General features: G+C 37.5%; 1 protein-coding gene across 2 annotated transcripts in view; it reads left to right on the top strand.

The window, feature by feature from the left end:
• Positions 1 to 21239, top strand: part of LOC126251457 (serine-rich adhesin for platelets-like) — a 417638-nt gene extending 396399 nt beyond the window's left edge. For both annotated transcript variants that reach the window (XM_049951888.1, XM_049951887.1), the window contains 3 exons: positions 52 to 527; positions 16171 to 16432; positions 20612 to 21239. In XM_049951888.1, coding sequence (XP_049807845.1) covers positions 52 to 527; positions 16171 to 16432; positions 20612 to 20959 — 1086 coding nt within the window. In that variant the 3' untranslated portion in view covers positions 20960 to 21239. The remainder of the gene's footprint in view (positions 1 to 51; positions 528 to 16170; positions 16433 to 20611) is intronic.
• Positions 21240 to 22467: the final 1228 nt, after the last annotated feature.

Raw genomic sequence — 22467 nt, 5'->3', positions numbered from 1 at the left:
CTCTTATTGTGACTGTGCTCAAACATATAAATTTATTTATTTATGTTTCAGGTGCAAACTGATGGAAATAACAGCAAATCTCAGATAAGTAAAGGAAGTAATGGCTATGAACAAGATTCTTCTACATCATCTTCATTTTCTGTTAAATCATCCCCCACAAGTACACCACCATCCTGTCCCACACCTGATTATGACAATATGAGTACAACATCTTCTGTGTCTCCTAGAAAATTGACAAACTCAGCACATGGACAAGTTTTAGTAAAAGAATTAAGTAAAAAATTATCAACATCAGTAAGTTCTTCAGCATCACACAAAACTGTAGAGATTATAAATAGAACAGATACAAAAAGAACAAACAGTGAGATGAGAGTTTCCAATAAACTTCCTGATAAGTCAGCAGAAAGTGTGGAAATGGAATCACTTGAATCCTTTAAACTGACAAATCCCCGTGGTCCACCTCCAAAACCGCCACAGACGTATTTCAACACAACAAAAGAAAGGCCATCTACAATGGATTCCTCTAGGTATGTACCTTATGCTTATCTGTCCACACAGTATTGTGTAAATAATGGTTAAAATAACTGCACATAGCGAAACACCAAATAACAGAAATTATTTTTTTCCATGACCTATTTGTAGTATAATAGTATTTTACGGTAATATGAGCACTTCATATATATAATATTTACAGCATGCTATGTCCCACATGGTAGGTAACCCATTCAAGTAAAATAATGGATACAGTCATCACTACAGTTCCTTGCATTGCAGAACAATGATGGGTGTCCCCCCCCCTACAGCACTATAGATGCAACATGTGACTCTGTAGCTCACTGTTTTCAGTAGACATACTATTACATGGCACTAGTTGTATGTTTGTGAAATTGAGGCATTAACTTGAGCTTACATGAATTTAGTCTGTGTGTCATGAGCTCTGGGAGTGACAATAAGTCTGACCCCCACAAAGCAGAAGCTGTAACAACTTGACATTTTTTGGAAGAAAATGATTTCAGTGAACCCTGTAATGGTACGAACTATGACCTTACAAGTGATACATTGTAAAGTGATGAAAACAGTAGCATTTTGCAACTGGAGGTATGCAGCAAAGCACAGTGATACAAGATACTTGTGTCGATATGATGACAAAGGAAGCTACAGAGTGTTCAGCGGTGATTCATTGGAACTGGGATGATATAGCTAATCGTCCCCAACCAGTGTTTGTACTGTGACTGGTATTGGTAGATAGGAAGTTCAGATAGTTTTTTTGACATCATGTTTAACTCTGATTTTCATTCTTCTTTCAGAGGCTATTTTCGGAATGTTAACAACATTTAACTGTCATATCATGTGTCACATAGCTTACATGGATTTCAATATCAGATACATAACAAACCCTTCATAATAAGTATTTGTCAATAAGTGCAACAGCTGCAGAGATGATCTGCTCACTCACAGGTTAGTACTGAGTCAACAGAGCAGCATGTGCAGAATATCTTAATCTCTGCAGCATTGATTGATCTCCATCATCTGTGTATCCAATCCATCATTGTGATGTTGGGCATCAACATGGTTCCAAACATCATGTTGGAAATTTGGAAGGATACTATCCTTTGGAAAACTGAAGTAAACATTGTCCTCTTTGACCTACAGGAATATCCATATTATCATGTATCATGTCACTGTATTTTCAGTGAAGGAAAAAGTCCTATCCATGAACAAATGTGACTTTTGTGATCTTAAAATTAGTACAATGTGTGTTCACCTTCCCTGAAATGTGTATAGCTACTTCATCTCCAAATACTATTTTTTCATTCAAATAATCTGCTTCCATCAGGACAAGTTAGCAAATCTATTAGCTAAACACATACAGGGATCCACTAGTGTACAAATACCTGTGGTTACTAGATCAAGTGAGACTCCACATTAGGTAAAATAAAGAATTCAGGCAGACACTATTAATTCTTTGTAGGGTAAACTTCCTTTTTAATAGAGTGCACTGAAATCTAATCATACCCAAATGCATAAAAAAGTCAAGATATGAAAAATCTTGTATCACTAATTAATACAAATTTTAATGCTTGACAAAATATTGAGCACAATGGTCGATAAGTTAACCACTTTGTGGGATCTTTTACTAAAATAGCAATAAACAGAAGAAACGAAAGCTTTATTTGTTGTTATCTTTGTTTTTTATATTCATACACATAAATGCATACAAAATATACACACATAAAGTCATAAATCATACACCAGATTTGTTCTGATGCTTACTTCTGCTGATGGAAGGTTCCAAAGCATTATCTGCACTGCAAGTAGTGCATGCTAACTTACTACATTTAAGCTTGCTTAGTGTGCTGCAAATTGCACACCTCCTTGATATACCAGTTGCAGACATATGTTCAGTCATGTTCGTGAAGTGCACCCCTTGGAATCCTGTAGCTCTTTTCTGAAATTTTGACCTACTAATTATTTTTTTTTAGGCTGGGTGTTGGTCCCATTTTAAGTTTTGAGGTGAAATTTCCAATCAGCTCATTGGCCGAATATTTCTGAATTTTAGGTGTGACTGAGGTTTAGTATCCCCAGCAAGAAAGCTTGAGTTGGTGTAAGTTGATCCCTGTCAGTTCCATTGGACTGAGCTTGTTAGTTTCACTGTCCTACCTCAACCAGTAACATAAAGCGATTTTTTAAATGTCTCTGTCGCAAACTGTCAGTGTTGTCACAGCTCTGTACATGGCTGTTGATTTTGCCTGCAGCTGTTAGCACTTCACAGTTGAAAACTGGCAACAGTGCTGCAAGCTGCCAGAGCTCTTCTTCTGCCATCTCAGCTATAGTTCCTTGTCAAGTATACATGAATTTACTGTTGCTGCAACAATGAAGTAATAGAAAATTTTCATTAATCCCCATAGAGGGAAATGAAAATTCATAGGAACTCTAGGACCAAATGGTACCAAAAATGTTTTGAGTGCTATGTTGACATGGATTCATACCCTGCTTAGAAGAATTGGAAGCAGTGTCATCAAAGACATCTTCCAAAAGAAGCTGTTCTATGTCAGTAGAGTTGAAGCCTGATTTTCCTAATGACATTATAACCTAAATTGTAAAAAAAAAAATAAGTTATTTACATTACAATATTTTTAACTGTTACACGACTATGTAAAAATACGATATTGTAGGAAGAATGCATATTAAAACTGTTTACTGATTGGAGTGCTACAATTTTGAAACTTTTTACTAAAAGTGTCATGTATACACTGATGAGCCAAAACATTATGACCACTGCCCACTGCGAGGTTGTATGCTTCCTGGTGATGTTGCATGTACATGACTCAGTAAGGAAAGAATGTAAGTGGGAAAGAGATGGACAGGCAGTCATTACAGTGAAGATATGGGCCGCAGATGTGGAAATCTACTAATATAAGTGGTTTTGTCCTGCCCCAGTAGCTGAATGGTCAGCGTGACGGAATGTCAATCTTAAGGTCCCGGGTTCGATTCCCATTGTGTAATCCAGGATAGGCAGTGATCTGTGGCAGATATGATGATAGACCACAATGCTGGTGCAGGCACAAGTGTTTCGGAGCACACTGTTCAAAGGTCATTGTTGAACTTGGAGCTCCACATCACACGTTTCTTACATGTTCCCTGTGTTGACCTAATGACATTGTTGCAGTGGGCACAGCATCACTGAGTTTTCATCATGGATCAATAGAAACATATGGCCTGTCAAATGAATCACATTTCTTTTTACACCAGGTCACTGGTTGGGTCCTTACATGCCGACACCAGGTGAACAGCTGCACAAAACATGCACCGCACCTCAGGTGCAGGCTGGTGAGGGCCGAATTATGCTATGGGGTACATTTATTTGGGCTTCCTTGGAATGTGTAACAAATAATCGAAGGCATCATGACAGTAATGAACTACATGAACATTATTGCAGACCACTTGCATCACTCCATGCTTGAAGTCTCTTCCATGGCAATGACATCTTCCAGCTCGAAAAATGTCTGTGTTGCAAAGTCAGTATCATGCCGCAGTGGTTTGAGGGGCACAATAGTGAACTCACATTAATATCTTGGCCAGCAAATGTGCCTGAACTGTACCCATTGGAACACATGTCAGGCGATAGTTGTGTGCCTGTAAACCAACATCGCAAAATTTGCAGGAATTGACTGACTTTTGCATAGACATTTGCTGCCACATACTTCTGGAATCATGTCAACAACATCTAGAATCAATGACAAGCAGAATCTCTACTGTACTGTGTTTGAAAAGTGGAACAACATGCTGTTAAATGGGTGGTCATAATGTTTTGGCTCATTGGTGTATGCTGAGGTACCAAATAATATAAAATAACATGTGCAGATGTTTTTTACAACAAAATATTACAATAAATTGATAGAAAGTTAAGATTATGTATGTATTTTTGCTGATATGAGACAAGGAACCTCATTTTACAGTGATTTGCTCTAGATACAGTGAAACTAGGGGCAATTTATTGTTAACATATCTATATTACACTACAGTATCATAATAAATCGATTTACTATTGTAAATCTAGAGACTTACCAGCAAAATTCGACAGTCAGTGCTCTCCTTCAGTTCTGATTACTTTATGCAGCTCACAGCCGACAAAAAGTTGACCTTGCTAAATTAAAATGGGAGTTGGCTTCTATGGAACTGCCTATAACATCTGAGTGCCATGCTGTATTTTAGAAACCGATTGATAAAAGTGTCATGTATATAGTGAGATACCACAATAAAATAAAATATCTTCTGCAAAAGTATTTGTTTACAGCCAAAAAAGTACATAAACTTTAGGAAAATTGAGATTATGAACATCCTCTTGCATTCACACAGGGCCACTTCCAGAACTTTTTACCACACAAGCGACTTATCATTTGATGCCTCCCTCTTTTCCCTCACACACAGATTAGTGCCCCAAGTGGCAGCTTGTGTTGCTTGTCCCTTAAGCCAACCCTGCATACATGAAACAAAAAAAATTCATTTCACAGTGATTTGCACTAGATACAGTGAAATAGGAGGCAGGTTACTGTCTACGTATCTGTATTGCACAATAAAATCATAATAAATCAACTTAATTTTGTAAATGTAAAGACTTACTAGCAAAGTTACAACTCAGTCCATGCACTGGAAACTAAGAGTGCTTTACTTTAATGACTACAAAGTACAAGTGCTACCACCTATTGACAGAACACTACAAGCTCATTGTGGTTGTTTTATTGGACACAGAATGTTCCCATACAGTAGCTGAATGTGATAGGGTTGTTTATGGGCACTGGATTAGAGATTTTAACCTTAAGTGCTGTAGTTAAAATAATGACCACAAACCTATAAAGAGTTAGGACTTAAACTGACAAAGACTTCCAACTCAGTTTATAAGAATAGAGGTCCCTATAATGCTTAATGACCTTAATCACACATGCAGTGCATCATTAATTGGGGGTGTTCTCCAACACAGATTAGAATATATCATCTGTAGGCCTCTCTATATGAGGGGTCGATGTCAATAAATACCACCTTTAGAAAATTTAATGTTCTCCAGGGTTGCCACCCAGCTGTGTAGTAGTGTGATGTTTAGCCAGTCATATTTCAGATTTCAAATAGGGCCTTCCCCAGGACTCAACTATTTATACATTTACTGAGAGCATTACAAAATTTTTTAATGATAGAATATCACCAGTTGGAATCTTCTGTGGCTTACTGAATGCATTTGATTGTGTCAGTCATAATATTGTGGTGGAGACTAGAAATCTACTCTGTAGGAATCAGCATGGGTTTCGAAAAAGACGGTCGTGTGAAACCCAGCTTGCGCTATTTGTCCACGAGACTCAGAGGGCCATAGACACGGGTTCACAGGTAGATGCCGTGTTTCTTGACTTCCGCAAGGCTTTCGATACAGTTTCCCATAGTCGTTTAATGAACAAAGTAAGAGCATATGGACTATCAGACTAATTGTGTGATTGGATTGAAGAGTTCCTAGATAACAGAACACAGCATGTCATTCTCAATGGAGAGAAGTCTTCCGAAGTAAGAGTGATTTCAGGTGTGCCGCAAGGGAGTGTCATAGGACCGTTGCTATTCAAAATATACATAAATGACCTTGTGGATGATATCAGAAGTTCACTGAGGCTTTTTGCAGATGATGCTGTGGTGTATCGAGAGGTTGTAACAATGGAAAATTGTACTGAAATGCAGGAGGATCTGCAGCGAATTGACGCATGATGCAGGGAATGGCAATTGAATCTCAATGCAGACAAGTGTGATGTGCTGTGAATACATAGAAAGATAGATCCCTCATCATTTAGCTACAAAATAGTAGGTCAGCAACTGGAAGCAGTTAATTCCATAAATTATCTGTGAGTACGCATTAGGAGTGATTTAAAATGGAATGATCATATAAAGTTGATCGTTGGTAAAGCAGATGACAGACTGAGATTCATTGGAAGAATCCTAAGGAAATGCAATCCGAAAACAAAGGAAGTAGGTTACAGTACACTTGTTTGCCCACTGCTTGAATATTGCTCGGCAGTGTGGGATCCATACCAGATAGGGTTGATAGAAGAGATAGAGAAGATCCAACAGAGAGCAGCGCGCTTCGTTACAGGATTATTTAGTAATCGCGAAAGCGTTACAGAGACGATAGATAAACTCCAGTGTAAGACTCTGCAGTAGAAACGCTTAGTAGCTCGGTACGGGCTTTTGTTAAAGTTTCGAGAACATACCTTCACCGAAGAGTCAAGCAGTATATTGCTCCCTCCTATGTATATGTCGCGAAGAGACCATGAGGATAAAATCAGAGAGATTAGAGCCCACACAGAAGCATACTGACAATCCTTCTTTCCATGAACAATACGAGACTGGAATAGAAGGGAGAATCAATAGAGGTACTCAAGGTACCCTCCGCCACACACCGTCAGATGGCTTTCGGAGTATGGATGTAGATGTAGATGTAGAAGATAAGCAATGAAAACTTCAGGTTAGAATAAAAACAATATAAGGAATAGGATAGATTGCTGCTCACCATAAAGGTGATCTGTTGACTTGCAGCAGACAGGTGCAACGAAAAGACTGTTACACTTGCAACAATTATTGGTCAAAGCCTTCCTTGGGAAAGAAAACATTCACACATTCATACAAGCAAGCACACCTCACACACACCCTGCAGCCACCACCAGCAGTTCCAGTCAGAATGTGACTGTCACGTGAATAGCAATGTGGAGTGGGGGAAGGGGTACCAAGGTACTGGTGGGGGGACAGAAGAGCACTGTCGGACAGGGTGTGCAGAGACTACAGACTGCCAGACACAGTTTCAGGAGGGGGGGGATTCTGGGTGAAAAGGGAGGAGAGCAGAAAAGGAGGAGAGTGGAAAGAGCAGAGAGCAGAAAAGGAGAGTAGGGAAGGTACAGTGCAGAGGGAGGCACACAAAGAGAATGTGAGAATGTGAAAGGGGAGGAGGTGACAGGTTGAGGCGGCAGAAACTATTGGTTGGCGGGTTTGGGGGCAGTAGGTTACTGCAGGTTGAGGCCAGGATAATTTAGGAAGAGGAGAATGTATTGTAAGGATAACTCCCATCTGTGCAGTACAGAAAAGATGGTTGTGGAGTGGAGGATCCAGATGGCCCAGGTTGTGAATCAGCCATTGAAATCAAACATGGTATGTTCTGCAGCATGTTGTGCCACAGGATTGTGTACTTTGATTTGGCCACAGTTTGGCAGTGGCCATTCATCCTGATGGACAGCTGGTTGGTAGTCACACCAATGTAAAAAGCTGTGCAATATCTGGAACAGAGCTGGTACACAACATGGCTGGTTTCACAAGTGGCCAAGCCTTTGATGGGGTAAGATAAGCTTGTAACAGGACTGGAATAAGAGGTACTGTGTGGGTGGATTGGACAGGTCTTGCACCTAGGTCTTACACAAGGATATAATACCTGTTGCAGGATGTTGGGATTGGGAGTACCATAGGAATGGACTATGATGTTGTGGAGGCTGGGCGGGCTGTGGAATGCCAAGTTTTGGAGGGGTAAGGTGTCCCTCATTTTAGAGCACGATGATAGATAATCAAAACCATGATGTAGGATGTGGTTCATTTGTTCCAGTCTGGGGTGGTATTGGGTGACAAGGCACTCTTTTGTACGTGGCTCTTGGCGATGATGGGAGGATTTGGGGACATATCGGGAAATGGCAACCAACAGTTTCTGCCACCTTGTCCTGTCACCTCCTCTCCTCTCACATTCCCACATCCTCTTTGTGAGCCAGACTCTGCCAACATACTTGTCCATTCTTTTCCCTTTCCTTCTCCCCTCCCCTCTCCTTTTCGGCACCTCTCCTCTTCACTCTCCTCCCTTTCCTCTCATCTCCTTTTCCACTCTTCTCCTTTTCTTTTCCTCTCCTTTGCTCTCATTCTTTTTCTCTTCTCTCCTCTCCACTCTCCTCCTTTTCCTCTCATCTCCTTTTCCACTCTTCTCCTTTTCCTCTCCTCTCCTTTTTCTGCTCTCCTCCTTTTCCTCTCCCCATTTCCTCACCCTCCACCTCCTGACACTGTGCCTAGCACCGATGCATACTCTGCCAGACAGCGGTCTTCTCTCCCCCCACTCACACCCTGCTATCGCTTCCCCTTTCTCGAAGTACTTCATATTGCTATTCATGTGACAGTCGCATTCTGGTCAGATCTGTCAGTGGCAATGGCCAAGTGTGTGTGTGGTGTGCTTGATTGTGTGAATGTGTGTATGTTTTCTTTGCTGAGGAAGGCTTTGGCTTATAGCTGCATGTGTAACAATCTTTTTGTTGTACCTGTTTGCAACTCAGTGAGTCGTCTTTCTGGTGAGTAGCAATCTGCCCTATTCCATAATTAGAGAAGTTAAGTTTTTAAGGAATATGTAGTTCAGCACATGCCTGTTTAGTTCTTATTTAAGAAACAGAATGCAGAAAGTTACCCTAGCCTGTTCAAGTAATTCAAAGATAAATGCAATTCCATCTGCATGGGGAGAAATTACAAAGAGAGTCCACAGGGATAGTCGTTGGCGAATTTGACCTGGTTGAAGATGATACAAGCATTTCTATTAAGCTGAGTGAAAAAGCATCACCACTGAACATATTAATTGTTGTTTTTGTGAAAGTTAGTGACTTGTTTTACACAAATGGGCTAGCCATAAACCTAAAAAAAAAAAAAAAAAAAGTATAATTAATGTGAAAGATTATTAATGTGCTATTAAATGGAAAAAACAGTATGAGCAATACAATGTCTACACTTATACGAATACACAATAGCCACAGAGTAATAGTAAAAATCAAAGAGTAAGCAGAAATCCGTCAGTATTAATTCAGATATTCCAACATGTCCCCTTAAACTGATATCCTCACATATTCTGAAGTTTAGTTAACAGTCACCTCTTAACTTATTTCACAAGGCCATAGTTTCATATACATGTTTCATGTACAATGTTACTTAGGCGTTTTATGAGTGTATCAGATATCATTTCTTCAGAAGAAAGATGTTCAATAGTAATAACAACTGACTCAGCATGCTTTCTTATAAAATATTTTAGATCTATTTGCTTGTATCTAGAACTTGTCACTGTATTTTTGGCTCATTGAATGGTTCCTTTGTCATCACAATATATATATAGTGACTTAGTGATACTACTTGGACCTACCTGATACATAAGCTATCTTAACCACAGCAAAACCTTAACAGTTGTTGCCAAAGGCATATATTGTAATAGCTTTTTTTCTACTAGTATTGTATTTCTATACATGAAATAGTTACAGAGTATCTGCCATTAATTTTGTTTTCACAATCTGCAGCACTGAAGGTTATTATTTCACTGTAGCCATGTCTAGAAAATTCTAGCTTATAGCCTATGGTTTCCTTTAAATATCTATACAGTATTTTTACTGACAAGTAATGGATCTATTTAAAATAGTTATTATATTTTTAATAATGTTAACTGAAAAAAAAACATGTCAGGTCTGGAGGATGTAGGATAAATGTAGAAGACTTCTGTTGATTCATGATAAGGTTCACTTAAGTATCACTTGAATTGATTGCTTCAAAGTCCAAACTGAGTTCAAGTGGTGTTGACACCAGTTTGGCTTTACTCATTTCAAATTTCTCCAGAACTTTTCTTGCATAGGATTCTTGGGAGATCCAAATTTTTCCTTTTTCATGATTTTGTTTAATTTCCATACCTAGGCATTGGCAAGTGGTGTGAAGTCTTTTATCTAAAAAAAATTCCTTAAAAAAGTTTTTGATGTGAATCAAAACACTTTTGTAATTTGAGAATAATAACATATCAGCAACACACAAAGCTGTGATAGCTAGTTTGCTGCCATCTTTATGAAAATAGTCTGCCCTATTAGCTGAGTGGTCAGCACGGCGGTCTGTCGCGCCAAGGGACCTGGGTTCGATTCCCGGCTGGTTCAGAGATTTTCTCCACTCAGGGACTGGATATTGTGTTGTCCTAATTATCATTTCATCATCATCAGTGGAAGGCAACAGGAAATCACCACTGGAATCACTTCCTTAGACACTCATTCGGTGGACCTCTCTGACAAAGCTTCCCCCATGACAAGACCTGCTGTAAGGCAGAACACAAAGTTCTATGAAAATAGGTGGATGTATCAGTGTTTGATGAGATCAGTTTCAGTTTTCTTAACATATCACTGGCTTTTATTATTATTATTATTATTACTATTATTCCAGTTCTGACCAGCCTGTTTAACTGCATAAACAACTTTCTTCAGACTCCATAATTTGTCAAGCACTGCAAAATTTTCTGGTGTACTGAGACGTACTGCTTCTTTTAAATCTTTGTAGAGACAAGTGGTGGTGATATCAACATGGTTGATCTCTAGGTTCTCTCAAGCTGCTATAGATAAGAGATATCTAATGAATACATGCTTGGCCACTTGTGTGAAAGTTTCCTGATAATTAACATCTTCACCTTGAGAGCACCCTTTTACCACTAGACATGCCTTAAATGTTTCTGGTGTATTGCCAGTATCAGGCTTTATCTTTAATACCCATTTAGTCTTGAGAGGTTTGTGTGTCCCCTGGATAGCTCTCTCTCTACGAATGTGTCATTAAGAACTACAGACGAGAATTATTTCTTGATTGCTTTTTCAGTTCTTCCTTATTTATCCCTCCCAAGGCCCCTTTGACAACAGACGAGAATTATTTCTTGATTGCTTTTTCAGTTCTTCCTTATTTATCCCTCCCAAGGCCCCTTTGACAACAATATCATCATTTGGAAGTCCTTTTTGCAAATTGTAAGTAAAATAGTGGGTTTTGGCTCTCTGCTTGACCTTTGCGTTATGAACTGTAGTTGAATTATAGGTTCCATTTTTTTAGCTTCAGTTTACACTGGATCGCTGTCAAAATCATAAAACAACCCATTAACATAGTATACTGATTTGGCAGTGTGTGAAGTATGGATCTCATGATAAACTGCTTTCTGCTTCAGTTCTAAGACACTGGTGATTTTAAGTTCCTCTATCCAAAAACTTGCAAAATTCTCATCCTCCTGAAAATTTACATCCCTGTTGACATCTGACAAATCTCCCTATCAGTGAATCAGTGACCTTTTTTGCCTGGCAGTAGTCTACAAAAATCATCTTCTGTGACTTCTTATCCCGCTTTTTATGATGGGGTTTTGGAAGGAAGATTAGGGTTTAACCTCCTGTCAATGTCGAGGTCATTAGAGAAGGAGGGTTTTTCAGTGGAACCGTTACACTACAGGTAGAAATCCTGAAGTGTGCTGAGTTCGGCTTTCTCCTGTATCGAAATGCATATGATATTTAAAACACTGCAAACTCCAGTCTGGAAAATAATAATATAAGGAAAAAGATAGTTTGCTACTTATCATAAAGGTGACACATGGAATTGCAGACTGGTACAGGTGAAAAGACTGTTACACATTTAGCTTTTGGCCAAAGTCTTCTTCAGAAAAGGAAACACCCACACTTTCATTCATACAAGCAAGCTTACTTCATGCACACATGACTGGCATTCCATTCTGAGCTGCTGGAGATGGCAGTCGTGTGCATCAGGTGTGCTTGCTTCTGCAGTTTGCAAACTGTAACTACTCACTAAGCAGTGACAGGAGAAGACACATTTAAAATGTATTACAGTTTGTTGCATATGACATTTTACTTACAAGTGTGGTGAATGAGTAACAATTTGATAAGTATGCAACTGTAGCCATCACTTTAGCCCAATACTCCTTTGGTAAGTTTGCATTGAACATCTTGGTATTGGCTTTTACAACTGAGATTTGACTAGCTCTCTCAGTGACACCATTTTGCTGTGGATTGTATTGTACTGTAAACTGGTGGATGTTACTTTCAGAAGTCAGAAAGCACTCTATTTTAAGTCATCAATAAATATGAGAAAATAAAGATGTCTATCAATAGACGCTGTGTCCATTGGCCCACATAAATCAGAATGTACCAAGTTCAAGACGTTTTTAAAATACATTTTGCAAGCTGTGAATGGAAGATGTGACTATTTTCCCCATGATGGGCAATTCATATGGAGCCTTGACCACACGATCGTCATTTAGTCCCATTGAAACTATTACTAACTTCTGCATACTTTGCAATGTATACATCCTAACCAGGGATGCCATAGGAATCCACTATTTTTTGTATAGTAGAATTGTTTTACTTCGCCTGAATTCAAACTATGGATGTCATTCTTATCTGATGCTTTGGCACCTGCTGCATCATAAATGAATCCACCTTTCTGTCTTTCTTTTTTTGTAAAGGTCACTTTATATCCTTTGCTTACAATTTTAGTAACAGAGAGCAAATTCACAGTTGAGTTTGGGACATGAATTACCCCAGGCACTTCTACATCTACTGTTTTATCACCTGTACTGGAGGTCAGATTGATATTTCCAGAAGTCTTTGTTACTAAACCATCACCCCCCACATTGATCGCTGAGCTATTACACAGCCTGGCGTTATGAAACTTCCCTTCATCATTCATGGTGTGAATCAAGGCACAAGAATCTAAATACTACATCTCCCTTTTGTGAGACTGTTTAGAACCTGTTGCAAGAAAGACATTCTTGTGTTCTAACTGTTTTTCTAATGTCATTTCCTTTATCATTATTTTTTGCTGAGCTTCCTCCTTTTCACCATTGCTAGAACAATATTTAGCAAGATGATTCAGTCTGTTGCACTTGCAGCATTTAATAATGTGTTTTGTACAACGTTTTTTATTTAGATACAAGGCTTATTCTTCATTTCTGTTTGCATCTTCATGTTTCACATCTTGTAGTAGTTTTCCTTTAATAGAATCTCCAGTGATATTTGTGTCACTGTGTTCAAGTGCCATAATCATAGGTTGATAATCATCGGGTAATCTAGCGAGGAGTAAAAGTTCCAATCCACTCTTCACTCATCGAGAATTTCATTTCTTTTAGCTTAAGTGTGGTTGCTATGATTCAATTACAGCAGTCATCTACTGACTTGGATTTACCTAATTTTGTTCTGATTAATGTTTTAAGCAAGCCCACCCTATGTGTGAGTCCAGAGTCTTCAAGTACTTTCCTGAGGGCTATCCAGACATCTACCATCATATACACGTCACGTATATGTGAGTAGCATGTCTTGTCCAAGAAGAGTATAACCTGGGAATGTGCTTTTCTGTATCATCTTCCAAGAATCATCCAAGTTTGTCAGATCAGAAGGAATGTTTTCTGTAACATATCATAGTTTGTTGTGGATTAAATACACCTTCATGGCAAAGTTCCACATTGAATAATTTTCATGTCCGACTGTCAGAAGCCCATATGAGGTTGTACCACTCATTTTTAGGACTAACTGTATGAAGTAAACAGCTGTCTACACATACAAATGATCAGTTGGTGGAAGAAACAGATTGGTACACACATAAGTTGCATATGAACCGATTTCGGATTTCTGCATACAACTTCTATTTTTAATCTTTATAAAACATTGCTTTCACATCTGTGCCTATAACCTTCTTGCTGAGCATTTTTAGTACGATTAACAGGAAAGCTTTGTAAACAGTTTACATATTATTAAACGAAATAAGCAGTAAGTGCCTTGCAATGGCTACACATGTACGAATGCGCAACCACCACATATTAACAGTAAAAATCAAGGAGTAAACAGAAGATTATTGATATCGATTTACATGTACCAGCATTAGATGTTAAACTGATTTCAATACACAATGTGAAGTTGAAATGAAACAAACAGTTCATTGATGGAAATTCAATATCTGGTAGTTCAAGTGTTTTCAAATATAAATTAGAGGTATTTCTCCTTAACAACTCCTTCTATAACACAGAGGAATTCTTGATTAGAAATAATTAGTCAGCCATCTATAGAGAAAAAACTCAAAAAGACCTCATACATATACATAATTTTTTAAAAATATATAGCCTGTTTTTTCTTTTTCTTTTTTTTTTCAGTTGATACTTTCGGCATCATAACATTTATCATGAATATGATCCATGGAAAATGTAACTAATCAACGTGAGCAAACTAATGCAAGAAAACTATCACAGTCTTTTGTTGGCATTCTTCAGAAACTGTTTTAACTGCATGTGGAAGGGCTTTATTGACAGACAGATATGTCACATCAATGATGTAGGGATTTGTGACGCATTTTAAGAAAATCTTATTGATTTTTTTCACTCCCTGTTTTGCTTGTGACAGACACCCATGCTCTTTTTATTTGTAACTGACGCCTATTTCTTTAAACTGATGCTATATTTTTACCAGTGAATGAGTATAATCCACAGTTGCATAGAAAATAACATCAAATGATCAGAACAGGTTTAAAAAAGTCACTCCAAGAACACAGAATCCTATATGATCTCCACTTGTGACTTTTTTCCTAGCTGCACTGCTTCTGTCACCTGGCAGATATGAATGCAAGTATCATACAGTATTATGAAAAGGATAGACTGCTACTCACCATATAGTGGAGATGGTGAGTTGCTCAGACACCTGGAGTTTCCATTGTTCCAGTATCAGACTTTGTTCATATCTAAATCATAACTTTTGTTTGTTTAGGATGGGGCTGGCCACCATTGATTTCATGTTTGCATTGTGACACAATGTGCAAACTAAATATTTGTGATTTTCTATCTGTTCCTCAGTATTACTTTTGTTGTAATATATCCTCTTCTATAAGGGATCTTCAAAAAGAAACAAGCCGGAGGCATAATTACAGAAACCGGTACCTGTATGTTAGAAGTATTGACCTTGGCTGTTGAGACACATGTCCCACTGCGACACAAGGTGGTGAGTAGCTGTCTCATAAAATTCCCGGGACTGTGATGTAAACCAGTTCCGCATGCACAGCTGGATATCATCATCTGAGATGAATCATTTGCCCCTACGCTGACACTCTTCTTTGACCAAGATGGCCCACTTCCGATTCACTTCCTGCAGCACAGGACAACAGTGAATGCCCAGCATTACTCACAACCCTTGACCACTGTTCGCCAAGCGAAAAATCAAAATGACCAGGCAATCTCACCCGTCGGGTCATTCTGCTCCATGACAATGCAAAGTCTCATACGTCCAACACAGTTGTGGCACTCCTGCAGAAATTCAAATGGGAGGCTCTCGACTGCCCTCCATACAGTCCGGACCTCTCTCCCTGTGATTACGCCATTTTTGGTGCCATTAAAAAGTCTCTGAGGGGCAAATGATTCACCTCGGTGACAACGTCCAGCTGTACGTGCAGAACTGGTTAACATCACTGCCTTGTGTCACACTGGGACAAGTGTCTCAACAGCCAGGGTCAATACTTCTAACATGCAGCTACTGGTTTCTGTAATTATGCCTCTGGCTCGTTTCTTTTTGAACACCCCTTATACATTAATAACAAACTTTTGGAACTAGAAACATTCTGATTCGTCTTATGTAATTGTACTGTTAGATAAATACTTGGTACCCAGACAGCTAAACAGATTGAAGCTAATAAATTATTGTATGGAAATTTGAACACATTGTCATTACCAAACATTGTTTGTACTGGTATATAAAACTAGATCATATTATAATAAAAGGTAATTTTTTTTTAAAATGATGTTTTATTTGATTATTGAAATTAATAACAATGCTTTTTTCTGATTTATGGTTTAATTTTTTTCTATAGTTCCTCATCATCTGATGGGTCAACATCGAGTAAATCCCAAGCATCTATTAAAAAGCACCGTCCAGTCTCTGTAATAATTGGTGAATATCCTTCTGGAAAAGAAAAAAGGCAACCATCTAAGTTTGATTTTCTTGATAATGCAGTTTCAAATGGTACACAAAATTGTCCAGTTGAGAACAAGATGCCGGTATCATCTCTTCTGCACTCAGAACTATCTCAGACACTTTCAAGATCAAATCTTAGAAGAAGAACAGAAGAAAATGTAAGTTAAAGTGTTTAAACTACACAGAAGTATTTGTTGTACTAATGCACAGGACATTGAAAGTATGTATGCTTCTAAATTACCCAGTGTCTCTCAATGGATAAGTCTTTGCTATTCAGTAGACATAAAGTCCAACTGAGATAGTCATATCAGATAACAAAATAAAGACAATATGGGATATAGTGAAGGAGGAGACTGGTAGAACCAGACATGAAGAGGAACAAATAGCATTAAGAGTAAATGATACATTGGTGACAGATGTGTATAGTGTTGCAGAACTTTTTAACAAACATTTTATAACTGTTACTGAAAAGATGGGGTTGTCAGGTTCGGTAGATGCTGCTATGGATTACCTTAGACCAGACATTTCAAGTAACTTCCATAATATGAATTTGACCCTCACTACCCCAACAGAAATAATGTCCATCATAAAATCTTTAAAATCAAAAACATCTAGTGGGTATGATGAAATATCAACAAAGTTAATTAAAGAATGTGATTCTGAGCTAAGTAACATATTAAGCTATCTGTGTAACCAGTCGTTTATTAGTGGAATATTTCCTGAATGGCTGAAATATGCTGAAGTTAAGCCACTGTTTAAGAAGGGAGATAAAGAAATAGCATCAAATTTCCGTACAATATCACTGTTGCCAGCATTCTCAAAAATTTTCGAAAAAGTAATGTACAGTCGTCTTTATAACCATCTTATCTCAAATAACATACTGTCAAAGCCACAGTTTGGATTTCTAAAAGGTTCTGATATTGAGAAGGCTATCTAAACTTACAGTGAAAATGTGCTTAATTCATTAGACAAAAAATTGCAGGCAACTGGTATATTTTGTGATCTGTCAAAGGCATTTGACTGTGTAAATCACAATATCCTTTTAAGTAAACTAGAATATTATAGTATAACAGGAAATGCTGCAAAAGGGTTCAAATCTTATATCTCTGGCAGGAAACAAAGGGTGTTATTAGGAAAGAGACATGTATCAAGCTATCAGGCATCATCCAACTGGGAACTAATTACATGTGGGGTCCCACAAGGTTCCATTTTGGGGCCCTTACTTTTTCTTGTGTATATCAATGACCTTTCATCAGTAACATTACCAGATGCCAAGTTTGTTTTGTTTGCCAATGATACAAAGATTGCAATAAATAGCAAATCAAGTGTAGTCTTAGAAAGATCAGCCAATAAAATATTTGTGGACATTAATCACTGGTTCCTAGACAATTCTTTGTCACTAAACTTTGAAAAAACACACTACATGCAGTTCAGAACTTGTAAGGGGTGTCCCAAGAGTATATGTCTAACATACAATGACAAGAAGATAGAAGAAGTGGACAGTGTTAAATTCTTGGGATTACAGCTTGATAATAAATTCAACTGGGAGGAGCACACCACAGAACTGCTGAAGCGTCTTAACAAATCTCTTTTTGCAATGCGAATTTTGTCAGACATAGGGGATATAAAAATGAAAAAGCTGGCATACTATGCTTACTTTCATTCCATAATATCATATGGGATTATTTTTTGGGGTAATTCATCAAGCCAGGCTAAAGTTTTCCGGGCACAAAAACGTGTAGTAAGAGTTATATGTGGTGTGAACTCAAGAACATCCTGCAGAAGCCTGTTTAGGGAACTAGGGATACTAACTACTGCTTCCCAATATGTTTATTCCTTAATGAAATTTGTCATTAAAAATATATCACTTTTTCAAACCAACAGCTCAATTCATGGAATCAATACTAGAAATAAGAATAGTCTTCACAAGGATTTAAAGTCACTTAGTCTTGTACAAAAAGGTGTGCATTATTCAGGAACACACATTTTCAATAACTTGCCAGCAGCCATAAAAAGCTTAACAACCAATGAAATTCAGTTTAAGAGAAGCCTAAAGGATTTATTGGTGGCCAACTCCTTCTACTCCATTGATGAATTTCTTAGTAAAACCAACTGATTTGTATATAAGTACAACATAACTTCTGCACAATTTCAGTGCAGTAATGTGTTCATTGAAAATTTGTGTGTGTGTGTGTGTGTGTGTGTGTGTGTGTGTGTGTGTGTGTAAGTATAATCTAACTTCTGCACCATTTCAGTGCAGTAATGTGTTCATTGTAAATAAGTATTACAGTAGTTGTATTACATGTTTATTACCTTATAAATAAATAAAAAACTTTTTTATTTTAAATTCAGTGCATTAGTATTTGTAAAATGACTCTTAGTGTTCATTAAAAAATGACGATCATTCCACTTGGGACCTGTGGACTGGTACATTAGCTTATTTGTTTTAGTTGTAAATATTTGTCATGTATTGTTGTTTTTCTGACATGTTCCACATCCTGGAGGACCTCCTCACTACGGATCAATTGGAATGAAAGTAAATCTAATCTAATCTAATCTGAGAATAGATAATAGGGCATAAAATACAGGATGTCCTAGCAGGAATTGCCAGTTTTCAGGGATATGACAGGAAAACTCATTTGAGGCAGAAAACTTTATACGCACATATGCCCTATTCTGAATGGTTTCCAAGATAGAACAGCTTTAATGTACATTTGGTTTTGGGATAGTGGTGCACACGTATGTGTCATTCCCGCCCAACCTCTTTGATTCTGGTCCAACCTACCTTGTTTCTTTTAAACTCTTTGTTTAGGATACCTTTCTGCCATTAAACTAGCCCATTGAACGCACAATGGTGTAGGTAGGTTCTCATTTATATTGAGTATCTATTATTGGTTTGAGAGCACCATTATTTTTATTCAAAATTTGTATAGAACCTACTTGTAGTGCAACTACTTGCCTTGTAGCTAACAGAAATTTTCAATCCTTGAATCTACGTAATCAGTTAAGGTGCATAAAGATTGGCATTAGTCACATTCATTACTTTCTTTGATTTTATTTTGAATTTGTCATGGTACCAAGTTTCTTTCTTTATGTTAGCTGGGACCTTGTTTAATATCTTTGCACTAGAGTACATAAGTCCACTCTGAACCAAAGGCAACAAGGTCATGTCTACATGAACATTAATTTTGTGTCTTTATTATGGATATGTGTTCAAATTGTTTGGAAATACCCATTAAAAACTTCTAGGACTTGTAAAGAAAACAAGTACATAATATTTTGAATAAGAATACATGTCTGGCAATGTACTGTTTCCATTCTACAATGGTTTCAGTTCAGGCATGTGGTCGTCCATGCCTGCTGAGGGAAAGAGAAAAGTCTCTGAGTTGCATTGGTGTGAAATAGGGCACACAGGATGATGTGCATTACTTCTTGTAGGTCATATGTGAAGTTTAATTTATGAGACTCCTGCAAAAGCCTGATGAAACTTTGCTGGCATGAGTTCTAGCTGCTGCACTAGAAGTTGAAGAGACACCAGGTGGGAGGGAGAATGTCTACCAGGACATGCTTCATAAGTACAGTGTCTGTAACATTGTTGGTGGCTGCCACATTGATATTGAGCTGCTGTTGTAATGCATCAATGCATCAGTACTGTCCTGTATGTACAGTATGCATTTTTTAAGATGCAAACATGTAATGTTTAAGTGTTATTATAAACAACTGTGCTTAAGTGATAAGTGGATGTTTTGTTATGTTTCCTTTTAAATTGTTACCTGCTACATGTATTGCATCAGCCTAATTCAATTCCTGAAGCAGAAGTGGATGAGTTAAACATCTGAACTGAAACAGTTGTGGAATGGAAATGGTATGTTTCCAGACATGGGTTCCAATTCAAAATATTATGTATTCACAGCCCTCTACAAATTCCAGAGGAGGTTTAGTATCCATTCAAAATAATAGTCACTAGAAAGGCAGTAAATTATGGAAAAATATTGTACCTGTTACTTATCCCATGGATATGTATAGCACAGTTTCATAAAATAAAACTTGATGGAAATTTCCAGTTTTACAGAAGAAATATTAAAATAATGCATACAATTTGTAGGATTATCTTTGTTGTGTGTTCACTGGAACCACAGTACACAGAGGCACATACATTCTAGATAATATTTATATATTCTTTTGCAGGGTATTGTTATTAGTATATCTTGTGAAACACATTAATGAGTCACAACAGATCACTGGCATATCATCATTTGCATTCTTTCCTTTGTGGTTCCATAAGTAATTTATATAAATTATTTCAGAACTGTCTGAATTATGATTTTTTTTTACAGGGAATTATTGTAAATGGTGGGAGTACAGTAGAAAAGCAAGAGGGAAGCAAAGTGAAAATCTCAGTGAACTCGGACACATTGTGCAATAATTTCAGTTCATCACCATCGTTTAACAAAGGATCTGATGCAAACACACGGCAAATAGCTAACAGTGTTTCAAAAGCAAGTACTCTCAGTAAAGTACCTTTATTCAATGGAACTCTGAAAAGCAATGTGAAACCTTCAATTCAACGGGTTGCGGAAAAGCTTGGAAGCAAACTTGAAAATAATTCTGTTACCGTTGTAATAGCTAATGAAAAAGGCAACAAAGACATTTGTGCAGTGAAATCTGATACAAATCAAAGTTAAAAAACTACTAATACATATATGGTGCAAATAGTTCATGTTTTATTTGCATGATACTAAAACTGCCTGTAGATTAACTCCACTTCTGTTATTTGAGTGATTTGTGTAGCCAGTATCATTCATATTTATTTGAAGGCATGCATATCTTATTATTACAGGACAAATAATTTACCTATAATCTATAGTTTACTGATGCAGTTTTACAAATATATCAATAATCTGTCATTACCATTTATACAACATACATGAACTGATAGACAAACCAACACTTTTCTAGTCACATTCAGATATGCATTACTTGATTTTTTGTTGTATTATAACCAATATCTACATCTGTTGTATAGATTCAATAAAAATTCTCTTTATTTTGTTTTCTGTGTGTTATTACACCTAGAATTTATTGTGAATTCTTGGTGATTTGAACACTACCCTGCAGCAGCTAAAGAACACGTATTTCATGTGTAATTTGTATTCCATGCTAACAGAAGAAATGAAGACTAAGAATATTCCATCTCTTCTAAACTTATGACCTTGGAGTTTGCATTAACAAAGTTTAATATTATAATCAGAAGTTTTTCATTTGGTCAGACATCAGAATAAGTTGATCCTGTCTCCTGCAAATTACATACTTTTGACCTTACCACAGTGGAGGTCAGGTCTATATGTTACCATTAGGTCCAATATACGAGGGTAAGTCAATTATTATCCATAATTTAGTTATATTTTCGTAGTACTGTCATTTTACATTGATGGCTCATGCTTTGTTTATTTGTTGTTATATCTTTGCAATTTGCAAGCTGCTAGGTTAGTTTCATTATCACTGCTATGCTGTTCATCATGGCTGGTCTGCTGTCCATTTGCACCAAAGAAGAGCAACTTTTAGCGATCTGTTTTTTGTGGTCGGAAGGCATATCAGGGGCTGAAATCCATCAAAGACTTTCGGTACAGTACAGGAACAGTGTTTTGCCACAATGGAGTGTCTACAAATGGATTGAAAAATTCCAAAATGGTAGCACAAGTGTTACGCACGATGAAGGAGCCAGATGACCATTTACCGCCACAAATGAAGAAACCATTGAGCATTCATGTGAAATGATTCTCTAAGACAGACAATTAATTATTGACAAAGTGGCACATCGTCTGCAAATTAGTCATGGTTCTGCCTAGAAAATCATCCACAACAGACCTGGGTTCCATAAAGTTTGTGCAAGATGGGTCCCAAAATAACTCGCACAGTTGCTTAGACATCTGCAAAAATCATTTGGATCGCTATGGTAATGAAGGGGACAACTTCTTAGACAGGATCATTACTGGTGACAAAACATGGATCCATTATTACGAGCCAAAGTATGGAATGGAAACATCCAAATTCACCTTGCAAGAAAAAGTTCAAAACCCAACCAACCACAGGAAAACTGATGCTTACGGTTTTTTGGGATGCACAGTGTCCAGTACTGGAACATTATGGGGAAAGGACCACAACAATGAACAGTGTACATTACAGTGAGATG

Source organism: Schistocerca nitens, chromosome 4, assembly GCF_023898315.1.
Source record: "Schistocerca nitens isolate TAMUIC-IGC-003100 chromosome 4, iqSchNite1.1, whole genome shotgun sequence".
In the NCBI taxonomy this organism is placed as follows: Eukaryota; Metazoa; Arthropoda; class Insecta; order Orthoptera; family Acrididae; genus Schistocerca; species Schistocerca nitens.
This window is presented reverse-complemented; position numbering and strand designations above follow the sequence as displayed.